This window comes from Chinchilla lanigera, unplaced genomic scaffold, assembly GCF_000276665.1.
Source record: "Chinchilla lanigera isolate Chin_1 unplaced genomic scaffold, ChiLan1.0 scaffold00070, whole genome shotgun sequence".
Taxonomy (NCBI): Eukaryota; Metazoa; Chordata; class Mammalia; order Rodentia; family Chinchillidae; genus Chinchilla; species Chinchilla lanigera.
In genome coordinates, this window is record NW_004955471.1 from 7,329,747 (window position 1) to 7,342,618 (window position 12,872).

The following is a 12,872-nucleotide window of genomic DNA, read 5'->3' on the forward strand; positions in this document are numbered from 1 at the left end:
GGCATGCTTGGTTTTAATATCTGTTTTATAAGCTGATTTTTAAATTTTGGAAATTTTATTTGTCAGTTAGTGCCGACCAATATTGGGAGAAATAGTTAATAGTATTAAAAAGCAGCTTTCACCACCTCCCCTGTGTTTTTAATTATGTTTTCAATTGCCTTTCCTTTGTGATTCTGGGGATCATACCCAGTATCACATGCTAGACAAGTACTTTACTACTTGAGCTGTACCCCGGATCCTACCCCCAACCCACATTCCTCTATTAACAACTTTTTGTTTTTAAAGAAATAGTGCTTTCCAGAGCGTAAGGTATGGAATAGGAAGTTTGTATATCATTGTGTAACATGAGAATGAACATTACGTTTTCCAGCCCATCTTCTGAACATAAGTCACTCTGTTTTTGTTGCATGCATCATTTATTCTCTCTTTCCAGGATTGAATATGATGCATATCGCACTGATTTGGAAGAGTTGAATCTTGGACCACGTGACGCAAACACTTTGCCAAAAATTGAGCAGTCCCAACATCTGTTCCAAGCACATAAGGAAAAATATGATAAAATGCGCAATGATGTTTCCATCAAATTGAAATTTCTGGAAGAAAATAAGGCAAGCTTACTCTTTACCCTCTGACATCTCTCTGTGGTAGTCGTCCAAAAGAGTTGAGAGTGTTCTGTTTCTGTTAACTGACTTTTACGACAATTACAAGAGAGAAATCTCATGTTAGAGTTTTTAGAAGAACACAAAATACATTTGGCTTTCTGTCATAAAAGTCATCAACTGTACAGTCTCCGTCTTACTGTATGTAACAACTGGCAAACCATTGATCTTCAGATTGATGTTTGTATTGATAGCAAGTGTTTTAAATAGTTAAATAATGGTAAATTCTGCGCTGAATATTTTGAAGGGAGAAAACTACAGCTTTCTTCTCAGTAACTGATAAATGAAGAATGATTAAAAGATCCAAGGTAAGGCTTCAGTTGGCACAACCTAAAAGGACAGAGCAAGAAATCGGCTTGCCACATTATTTTCACATAATGTGACTGCACTTAATGGGACCGGAATAGCGAGGGCTGAGGTGGGCTTGCCGTGGCTTTTACCTACGGAGGGGTCTGTCTGTCAGGCTCTGAGTTTGGTTTATAAAAGATGGTTCCGCGTGTGACACACCCTCCTCTACATGTGTGTTTGGCTTTGTGTGGAGGCTGCGGGCCTGGAAGAGGCAGCACCGGCAGTGAGCATAAGCAAAGGGTACGGAACATACAGCACATCCTGGGAGCACGGCCCTCACCACTGCGCAGCGCAGGGCCCCTCTCTGTGCTGCCCACAGCTTCTGAAGTCTCGGAGGCCTTCAGCCGCACTTTCTTCAGGTAGCCTTGGGCGGTTTCTCAGTCCTCCCAGGAGACAGTAATGCGCCAGGTTTATACCCTCCGCTGCGACATCCCAGGGCTATAGTAAACGACCATTTGTTGATACCATTTTCCTTAACATTACCTTTGCAAATTAATACATTTCTTTGGGATCTCCCAACTCTCCCCTTAGCAGTAGTTGGTAGCTACTGCAGTAGTGTATAGTTTATAGTAGTTTTTAGCTACCGCAAGTGAAAATTACTCACCAGCAGACGTGATAATGGCATAAAGGAAACCTTACTAGTTCTCAGATACCTGGCCCAGCATCGTTCCACCAAGAGCACAACACACACCCTTTGCCATCCGTTAGCTGCCGTACCGTGTCCCTCAGCTTAGCCGTGCGTGTGTGTATCAGCCACAGTGTTCTGTGTTTTGGTGGGTACGCATAGAGCACTAGATACAGGCATTATATGTTTTAAATACGAAAATACTCTTGACAGTCTGCCCTATGATCACTGTACCATGCAGTGCTGAAAGAGGTACGTTAGAGAAATGCATGTTTGATAGGGAAATAGACTAACAGGAATGTGAACATTCACGTGCGTGAGTGGAGGGTAGAAGCAGAAGGTCACTGGGAGCCAGACTGCACCGGGCCTTGACCACGGGGACTTGCCGCGTGTCCCACACAAGAACAGGCAGAGGAGGAGGAGGCACCCTGGCCGCCGCCCAGGCCATCTCACTTCCACCTGCGTCTTGTAAGCACTGAAGAATTCCTTTAAAGGTGAGAGTGATAGGGAGAAAAAAGACTGAGGAGGACCCGTCACCACTGTTTCAAGCAAGAAAGAAAATGGGAGCACACAAACCCGTGAGGAATCTCTTACAACCAAATAAAATGACTAAGAGCCTAACTAGAGGGGCCTAGTGACAGCAGTAGAACAGACAGCACGGCACGGAGTGGAAAGTCCAAATAGGCTGGTTTGGCTTGCAGGGAGGGAGGGTGGAGGATAGGAATTTTTTCTGTTTGACCCACTGTTTAATTTGAGATGACAAAATACTCAGGAGGAAACGGTTGGTAGGAAGTTGATGATGTGTGTTTGGAGTTTGGATGAACAAGGTCAGGGCTCTGAGATAAAGGTTTGAAAGTCATGGCTTTGAGAATAATATCGTTATCACCGTTGCTCTTTGTGACTGTAAAATAAAAATAGAAAATTGCTTGTTTTTAGTGTATTCTGTAGAGAATTTTAGTGTACACTGTAGAGAATTTACAGCTAAATAACAAAAGCAAAACAAGTCCTCTGACATACAAAGCCAGCTCCAAAACCATGGATGAACAATGGGACTTTCTAATTACTGCTCTCTGTACTTGATCATTCTGTAATGTCTTCAGTATAGTAAACACATCTAGACTGCATGTATCATGTGACTATTCTAGGCAGTTGATGTGCATTAACACATTTATTTTCTTGACGGTTCTGTGGAGTAAGTGGTGACTTCTCAATTTTACAAATAAGCCAACTGAAACAGAGTTATTAGGTCATTTACACAAAATCAAACAGTTGGTGGTGGAAGTTGGGACTTGAACTCAAGTAGCCTGTCTTTGAACGTTGTATTAATCACGACTTTGTCAGAGGAATTGTATTCTTCGTATTTGCTGTGGATTGTTCATTGTTATTTTAGAAACACAACTGATTTTTTGAGTGTTGACCTTGTACCATGCGACTTTGTGTAATTTGTTTATTAGTTTTATATTTACTTATTCATTTATTTATTTCTTTGCCTTTTTGAGACAGGGTCTCGCTATGCAGTTCAGGCTGGCCTTGAGCTCACTTTGTAGCCAGGCTGGTCTCGAAACTCGCAACAATCCTCCTGTCTCAGCCTCCTGAGTGCTGGAATTACAGGTGTACGCCACCATGCCCAGATTCACTTTTATTTTTATTTGTTTGTTTTTGGTTTTTTTTTGTTTTTCTCCGGTACCGGGAACCGAACTCACGACCTTGCGCTTGCCAGGCAGGCGCTTTGCCTTCTGAGCTAAATCCCCAGCCCCCACTTTTATTTTTAATAGCTTCAAAAAAATGAAAGGAAAAACAAGCTATTAGGCCTGAGAACTGTCATCCCAGTTTGCCTTGTTGGCAGTGTAAAATACTTCAAATCTGGATTTTTTTTTGTTCTTTTTTTAAAGTGCAACTGAATTTATACCTTAACAGCTCTGCACAGATGTCTGATAATTAACTTAGTCCTTAAATTTTAATAAAATATACCTTTTCTATTTTTTTAATATTGTATATTGATTTTTTTTTAAGCATAAACAGTGATGGTGCTGTTTTGTAATTTGATATTCTGAAGACCTGGTTCACAACTTTTTATCCTTTTTCTTTTAAAGACTTTTTTCTGTTAGTTTTCATGTCTTGGGGGAAAACGTTCCATAGTAACGCTTCTTGTTAGGCTCATGCTGTACCAACCGAGCCACACCCCCAGCCCAAGTTCTCTTCCCCAGCGAGAGGCCGGGTAAGCAAACAACTACCCGAGTGAGTAGTGAGCAGTTCATAAAGTAAGCACACAGTCCTGGAGTACAGGGCTCAGTCCCGTGACTGCACTAGTAAGTTTTAGGGTTCTTGTTGTTTCCTTTTTAAAACTGTTTTTAAAAGTTTGAGTTAGAGTAGGAATTAGATTTTGAACTATATTTTAGAATTGAGCTATTTATGGTATGTTCTTGGTCTCTAGCCTTTCTTTCCTCTGGCAAACTTACACAGGGGTAAGCGTATAAGACACCATTTCTCTGTGTGCAGGTGTTAATACTGAGTGATAGATGTACATGTGTGTATTTGTCATGAAACTTGAGTTCTATTTATAATCTATATTTTCTAACTCTCGATCCGTGATGTTTGTGTTTGCCTTTAGCCTAAACAATCCTTATTTATCTCTCATAGTCTCTTCTTTGTTTACTAAACAGCAGTGAGTTGCATAGCAATAAGGACATACTTAATAAGACTGTTCAAATATCTCTCCTTGTAGAGCCCTTCAAATATGTACCTTTATCTTTTTGTGAATTAGTGCAGCTTGCTTACCAGTTATGGCTCCAAACAAAATATAGGTTGTCTTACTTAAGAGAAAGCAAACAGACCTCGCGGTGCTCTGTGGACTTTGTATAATAGGTACGGCGCCTTCTTTCCCAGGCCTCGTGACAGCGGCGGTGTTGCTAAGTGTAGAGTATTCTTTCAACAAGTGCGTGTTTGCGTTCTTCCCAGAAGTGGCACACTGGGGGGGACCTCAAGGACATGGAAGTGCTGAGAGCCCACTAGGAGGGTTGAGGGCAAGTCCTGACCCTCCCGCTCCTCTAGTGGGGGCAAAGCATTTCCTCTTAGACACGCTTCTGCTGTCGGCGGCATTGTTAGCATAGAAAGAGGAAGCAAAAAGGTAGAGAAAAAATCCAGATCAACATCGGCAACTCATTTTTTATAGATAAGTCTTTATATTTATTTTTATAACTGGAGAAATAAACAGTATTTAAGACAGATAAATAGGTAGAGATAGACAGATAGACAGGTAGATAGAGTGAAATTAAGTCATAGCGGTGAAAGAACCCTATTTGTAAAAAGTAAAGGGATTGAAATTTCTAGTGTGTTAGACAGGTGGGGAGTTAGTGGTACTGGACGCAAAAGAAGTGGCCTTGATCCATCCCCTTCTCCGTGCAGCCTTGCTGCCCATGTTTTGTCATATAATTATCATATAATTAATTGGGTAATAATTTCCTGTTGCTCTCGTTCATACTTTTTTGCTCATTTAACAAACATTTACCATGCATTTATCATGCCAGAAAGTCAGGAAGTGTTCTAGGTATTGATGAAAAAGATAAACACAATTCAGCCTTCCAACAATTTAGCACCTACTAAGAAAAGAGCCTCAGTCAAATCACACTCTGTGTGTGTGTGTGTGTGTGTGTGTGTGTGTAAGTTCAGCTGTGACTGGTGCTTTCCAGGAGGGGCACATGGTCGGTTGAGTGATGGGGGCTGTAATCCCAGCTACTCGGGAGGTTCAGGCAGGAGGATTGCAAAGTCTGAGTCCATCCTGGACATAATAAAAAGAGATGGGCATGTAGCTCAGTAGTAGAACACCTCTGAATTAAATCTGCAGTACCAGGAAAAAAATTTTTGGTCAGGAAAGTGATGCAGAAGTGATGTTGCCTATTAACTAGGTAACTGGGAAACAAAATGTTCTCGGCAGAAGGAGTACAGCATGTGCGCCAGCCCTGTGGCAGCAGAGGGGTGGGATATTCAGAACAAATGGGACCCGAACATGGAGTTGAGGTAAGTGAGGGCCAGGCCCTTAGGCCTTCCCTTGCTGAAGGAGCGTCTGCCTTAATGTCAGTAAAGCCCTTGAAAGAATTCTTGGTAGATGCTAGGTCTGAAATATAAAGAACAGGTTTTAGTAGGGCCTCAGAATGAATACGGTAGCTTAGAAAAGAGACAGTAGGAACATCGAAGATACGGAATGAGATATTTCCAAGAGATACTTAAGAGGTGGAAACAGGAATATATATGAAATAGAGGAGATGAACTGTGATGGCTGTAATTGGCGTGCTGGGCGCTTTATTCAACGAAGACGCATGGACCACTTTTCTACACGTGTTCCCGCGCTCTTTCGGGGCGTAGAGGTGTGAAGGTCTGCTTGTTCCCGCAGAGCTGCTAGTCAGGTAGGGGAGGACCAGCACGCGCCAGTGACAAATCCAAGCGCGGTGGGTGCCGTGAAGGGAAAGCAGAGGTGGGGGGACTGCAGAGAGGACCCTGGGGCGGGGTCGTGGAGGCTTCCTGGAGGAAGTAATGCTGAGGCCGGTACCCGCATGCACAGGAAGTAGTGGACTGGTGATCTGTGCAGTGTGGGGAGAGTTGTTTTGCTGTTGTTGGATTTGTTTTGTTTTGTTTTTTCCTATTGGGAACTGAACTCAGGCCTTCACACTGAATTATACCCCCAGCCCTTCTTTTATTTTTCTTGGAGATAGGCTCTCACTAAGTTGCTTGGCCGGGCTTGAACTTTCCATCCTCCTGCCTCAGCCTCCCAGAGTGCTGGGGTGACAAGCATGTGCCACCACACCAGCAGGAAGAGAGTTTAACTGGAAGGAACAGCCCATGCTGACGGTCAGTGAGACGGGATGGGGGATGGGGGAGGGGGCTCTGGGCAAAGCTGGGAAGCAGGCAGGCCCACCGTGGGTGAAGTGACCAGCTCAGGGCCATTCACTGCAGCGCCACTCATAATCTGGAGCCGTGAGGCGCCAGCAGGATCAGTGAACACGCTGGGAGACTCACGCTGTGGAGTACTCTGCACCTGTTGAGATAATAATAAAGATCCTCAGGACATAGCACTGAATGAAAAAGAGCTGGGCACCGAGCACTGCGCGTGTGACGGTACCTTGTGTGTGAGGGAGGAGCACAGTACGAGTGCCCAGTCACCGTTTCCACGTCTCCATGAAGAAAATCCGGGAGGGTTAGCCAGGAGTAAAGTCAGTGGCCCGTAATGGGACCTGACGGATGGAGATGACAGTGAAAAGACTTGACGTTTGAACCTTTTGTGTCCCTTTTGTACGTATACAAATGTCCCACTAAAGCTGGGTGCAGGGGCACACACCTGTGATCCCGGTACTCACAGGGCTGAAGAGGAGGGTTGCACGTTTGAGACCAGCGTGGGCAGCATAATGAGACCCCATTTTTAAAAGGCCTACTTACTCAAAAAATAAAATTTACTTTAAAAAGGGTAGAAAATGTTTATTTCTTTAATAACATCCTAATCATTTTTCAAAAATGAGGTTAGAATAGATTTGTTTTCCAAACATAGAAAGCCTATAATTTTCCCCTTTGCTTTAAAATCCAGTGATCATCTGGTGGCACACATGTAATCCCAGCCCTCTGGAAGGCTGAGGCAGGAGGATTGCAAACCTGAGCCCAGCCTGGGCAATTTAGAAACTTAGTGAGACCCGGTCTCAAAATTTAAAAAAGAAAGGGGCAGATGCTGGGGACATAGCTCACTGCCCAGTGGTCAGTTCTTCATTGGAGACTAGAAAAACAGTTAACTTGCTAAGGACACGTTACCTGCATCATTCTGAAATGACAGAGTAAAGTTAGCGTTACATAGTGTCTCTCATTTATATAAGAAGATACTTTCACATGGTGCACTGTGTGCTACTCATAGTAGTTTGCCTTACAAATCACTTAATTTTTTTTTAAACCCTCATGGAGGAAGAACATTTTGCTTGTGGTTTGCATCGCCTGCTTTCTGTCTTTGGAACGAGGCAGAGATTAACCACATATAAACCATGCAGTCAAAAAGAGCTGTGAGTTGTAAACGGACTTCGAAAGTAGACCCAAGCCCAAGCCGTAGCCATGCAGGATCATCGCGGGCAGCAGAGGGTGCTCGCCGGGAGGAGCTTGCCTGGCCAGCCAGGTCCTGCAGTTTCTTTGCTCAGATTTCTAGCCAGGTGTTACTTTTGTCAGAGTTATTTTGTACACAAGAATTAAAAGTCTTAAGGGATAGCTTTATAATCAAGAATTAGTGGTTTATACCTTTCAATGGGATTTTATTTTATTTTTTGAGACAGAGTCTCACTGTATAGTTAGGCTGGCATTGAGTTTACTATGTAGCACAGGATGGTCTCGAACTTAGGCGATCCTCCTGCCTCAGCCTCCTGAATGCTGAGATTATAGGCAGTCACTTAGTCCGTATGTTTTCTGACCTTCTGCTTGGAATTGATGAACCCCACATGTGCAGGGTGGGATTTCAGTTGAAGTTTCAGTTTTCTGTTGTATATATCAAGGGCGAGAGGGTTGCTCGTACCTTTCACTTTGAAAAGGATCCACTTAGAAGCATATGTGTCTTAGCCGTGCTTGCTGTGATACGTCCCGAGCGTGGTCGGTGCTGCACCTGTGTGCTCCCTAAAGCCGCCTTGGGCTGCTCTGCTGGTTCTCAGGCGGGTCGCTGTGAGGGCTGCGGTGACCCTCAGGACTGCGGCTTACAGCCCGGCGATCCCTGTACTCCTTCACTTCCCCGGAGTCCGTCTCTCCAGTTTGCTGAGATGTGAGACCTTTAGTCAGCATTTCTGAGAAGAACATCAGAGGATAGTCGCTGCGTCCTTTCCACCTTCCCTGGACGTTCTCGGGAGTGACTCAGCGCCCTCCTGCCCACTGAGTGGTCCTATAACTCATGTGTACTTTGCTTGACTAAAGACATCATTTGATGACAAGATTTTTTGTTTATTCCTCTTGGACTTAATAGCATTCTGATTTTTCTACCCTTATTTCTTCCTTTCAATTTCCAAGAGACATTCTTTACACACATTACTGTTCTTAAGGTGCTTGACTTGGACTGTTACTCTGCCTGCTCCTAGAGAGATCAGCGGTACAGGTGTCGTGCGACTCCCTGCTGGCGGGCAGCTTCCACCCAGTGCAGGATGTGGAATAAAATCTGTTACGTGCACACTGCTGTTCACATGAAAAAGGAGAAATACAGAATCTGATGAGGAAAAAGGCGAATGTAGGCCCAGGTGCCCGTGCGGCCCTGGCCATCTGACCAGAGCCTGCCTCCTGAGAGGGGCTGGCCCACACATCGGGGCTCAAGGCCCAGGAGGACCCTTGGAGAAGCTCTGCGCGGAATGTTTGTATTTGTAAACCTGTTGAACTTTCTCTTCTCATAAAGCAGAGCATACCGTTGCTTACAGATTTTTGAAAAGTATCATAAATTTTGGTAAAGCTTTTCCACTAGTTTAGAAATAGTTGCCCGAATGAATAGGATCAGAGTTTTGTGAGTTACAGGAGATCGGGGTCTTCCTTTAGCCATCCTTCATACCCTGTATCACCAGGACTGTTTTGCGAGTGTAGGATGACTAGGCTGGGCTGTTGGTTTGGCCCTGAGTTCGCGCGGCCCCGTGGGCTGCGGACCTGCTGATGCTGGCCGAAGTCCCTGCCCAGCCCGGCCCCACCGTGCCGTTAGCACTTAGCCCTCACGTCTGTCACTGTGACCCGACAGCGAGTGTAGTGACACGCACCCTCCCTGAGCCAGCCGGCGTCCTTTCTCCCTTTTCCCTGGACTCGGGATTTTGTGAGGGAGGAACAGGAAGTGACGCTGACCTTGAGAGAAGGGTGTGGGTGGACGCAGGAGAAATTGTCAGCGTTGAAGGAAGGAAGGCATTGGGCTGGGAGGGTTTCTGCTTTCTCCTCTTCGGCCTCCCGCGCCACCCCTGGGGTCTTCTACCTTAGTGTGTGTCTCTGGCCTTTTGTGGGGTTCAGCACTTTCACCCCGTGATCACCAGACTTCCCTGTGAGGTTAGTGTAACCTCCCAGCTCCTGTTCAGAATAACATTTGTGTCTCATATCTAATTGATGAAAAAAATACCGAGTGCACTAACTACTGTTTTGTACCTAAGTTAATTTTGGAAAAGGAACTCAGGTGCTAATTTGAATGATCTGTGCAACTTGTTTCCTCTGACAACTTGAAGGATTCTTTTCCCTTCCTTCCCGTCCTCCCCGGTCAACCTCCCCTCCCCTGCCCGCCCCTCCCCCAGCTTTCGGTCCATCTTTTTCCGCAGTGCAAGCACGCACACACCACTCGCCAGGGAAGAGGAAAGGAGCTGACATTGTAAAGTCGCACAGTAAAAAAGACCACAGACAGTTTTGGCTGTGGATGAAAACAGTCTCTGCATTCAGAGTCTGTTTTTCAAGATGTGTACGATCTCCCCGTGTTGCCCAGGCTGGCCCGAGTGACCCTCGTGCCGCGGGGTCCTGCGCAGCTGGGGCTACAGGTACCGGACCACAGCGTGCAGGCGGAGGGTTCCTCGTCCTGTTCTCTGTTCCTTTTTCCTTCCTCCCTCCCTCCCTCCCTCCCTCCCTTCCTTCCTTCTTTCTTTCCCACCTTCCTTCCTTCCTTCCTTCCTTTCTCTCTCTTTCTTTTTCTTTCTGTGCTGGATATTGAACCACATTCAGAATTTTAAGGCACTAAGGATATTTCTGAAATTCCTTGACGTACCCTCACTAGACTTTACAGATTATATGGCACCAGTTGCCTTCTCTTCAAAGCAAGTAGTGCTTTCCCCCCTCCTGCCATTCCTTAGGGTTCTTGATTTTCATTGTTGTTGTTGCTCTTTGTTTTAGTTTTATTTATTTGTGGTGCTGGGGCTGGAGCACGGGTCCTTGCACAGAGCGGCTAAGCGCTCTGCCTCCGAGCTGCACCCCCAGTGCTCATTTTTTTCCTTCCACTTGTCGGTGATTTGTTGAAACCTATCCTAATGAGTCAGAAAAAGAAAATCTGTTCTTCCACCCCCACTTGTAATTAATATTTGTCTTTCCTTCTCACCCTCCCTTTCCATTGCCCACACCCATATTTTTGATAGTGTTTCTCTTTCTCAACTGGTAGTTGCTTTGACATGACAGACCTTTCCAAAGCTATTATGAACTAATAAAGTTATACTCTACAAACCTAATAAAAGGCAAGACAGTTCTACTTGCCTGTTTATTATTCTTCTAGGCTGTTACTGCAGAAAGATCAGCAGTGGGAAGGGAAAGTATGTAAGTGGTGATTTTGAAATAGTTGGGCATAAAGAAAGGAGTTGATATTTACATGGTAGGGGTTGGGATCTTCTTACTAAAGAAGGATTTTGTTCCACTTTTTCCCCACATGTAAGCCAAGCCACTGCCTCGGTATTTCTGTATACTTACTAATCCACACATCTATTTCATTGGTATTCAGAAATTCAGTAATCAGTTTGAAGAACTTAATTGTGAATATAGAAAGGGTAATAACCTATTTTAACTGCAAAATGCATGTCTTTAAATTAATTTTCTGAATAAGAAGGTAGATAATCTTAGTTTGATTTGGGGGAAAAAAGTTGATTTAATAAAAATAACATACCCAGGCCAGGCATGGTGGCACATACCTGTAATCCCATCACTCAGGAGGCTGAGGCAGGAGGATTGCTGCAAGTTTGAGGCCAGCTTGGGCTACAAGGTGAGTTCAAGCCCAACCTGAACTGCATAGTGAAACCCTGTCTCGAAAAAAAAAACAACAAACCTGCTTAACGTTCCGTTTTTCATTTGGGTAAGCGGCATTTGTACGTGGTGTTCGTCTTCTGCGGACACTGTCTTCGTATTGTCCGCCTGGCACCGTCTGTCATTCCTGCTCTGCAGCTGTTCTCACCCATTTCTTCCTAAAACCCCCACCGTCTCTCTCCTCGGGAGTCAGGGTCGGAGGCCGCTCTGCCCTTGAACAGTTAGAGCATTGCATGGCGTGGGGGGTCCTCAGCAGATGGTGCCGCCAGTTTGCTCACCTCGGGTCCGGGTTGCCCGTTGTCTGGCACATCTTCATGAAAGTCCTTTGTGACTGAGCTCATAACAACTTACTGTGTTTCTAAATTATTGTAGTAGGGGCTGGGGATTTAGCTCAGCGGCACAGCGCCTGCCCAGCAAGCGCAAGGTCGTGAGTTTGATTCCCAGTACTGGAAAAAATAAATAAATAAATAAATAAATAAATAGTAATAGTTTCTGCTGTTAGGGTCTGAATCGTTGTTAATTTTCTCGTCATTTTTATTTCTATCTCTAATGTTACCTCTTTTGATCCTATTTTAAATTTCTTCTTTTTGTTGTATTTTAAAGTCTTCATTTTTTTTTTTCTATTAGGATATAAACAGTGCAGGGAAGATTTTTTTTTTCCTGCTCTCTACTGCGGAAAGAGTATGTGAAAGCTTGATGCTGTATATTATTCTTCGTAATTATAGAGAGAATTGATTTTTCTTTCATCTGCTCCAGGCTTTGTGTTGAATCATTGTCCCAAGGAGATTTTAGATGTGACTCCAGGGCTAGAAACAAAAATTAGAGAAAAGGTCAAAGTATATCTTTTCCACATTCCTGCCTCTCTTGGAAGGGCCCTGCTGCCCTTGTTTGTTTTAAACTGCTGGTTAAAAGTCTACTGAAATGGGTCTTGCCTTAGGAGTAGCGACGGGTTAGTCTAGATGAAAAATATGAACTACTTCTGGAATAAGACATTTCTCAGCTCCCCACGTCTTAGCTCACAGCAGTGTAAGCTTAGGCAACTTAGTTAACTTTCGGAGTTTGTTTTGCTGTTGGTTGGCTGGTTGGTTGTTTTGGTTTTTTTTAACTGTAATGTTGAGGTAACAGACTATGCAGAAGAGATGGGAAAATAACATATTATCCATCATACTGGTTTGCTTTTCAAAAGTAAGTGTTACCCCACTGTGCTAAAGTATAGTTTAGCAGAAATACTTTGTTCTTGCCTTGATTCTCTATCCTCTTAGGATTCATAGTCTGATAACTTAAATATAGAAGTAAATTGAAATAGCATAATGAATCTGAAATATTTCCTGGAACATTTTGGCTTTTTGTTCTTTTCCCTTAAAGTAGGGTTTTACCTTTCCCTCCACCTCACTTTCTTTATCTCTCTCCCTAAACCATCTCTGATTTTTTCCTAGATTGACTTTTTCAAGGTCAATACTCTAAAGTATAAAGAATACTTTATAATAAAGTATAATAATACT

The 12,872-nt window shown here is 44.1% G+C and overlaps 1 protein-coding gene across 4 annotated transcripts in view; it reads left to right on the plus strand.

Moving 5' to 3' along the window:
• Arfip1 (ADP-ribosylation factor interacting protein 1) overlaps positions 1–12,872 on the plus strand; it is a 111,312-nt gene that overhangs the window by 91,291 nt on the left and 7,149 nt on the right. For all 4 annotated transcript variants that reach the window (XM_005400906.2, XM_005400902.2, XM_005400903.2 and 1 more), the window contains one exon: positions 434–608. In XM_005400906.2, coding sequence (XP_005400963.1) covers positions 434–608 — 175 coding nt within the window. The remainder of the gene's footprint in view (positions 1–433; positions 609–12,872) is intronic.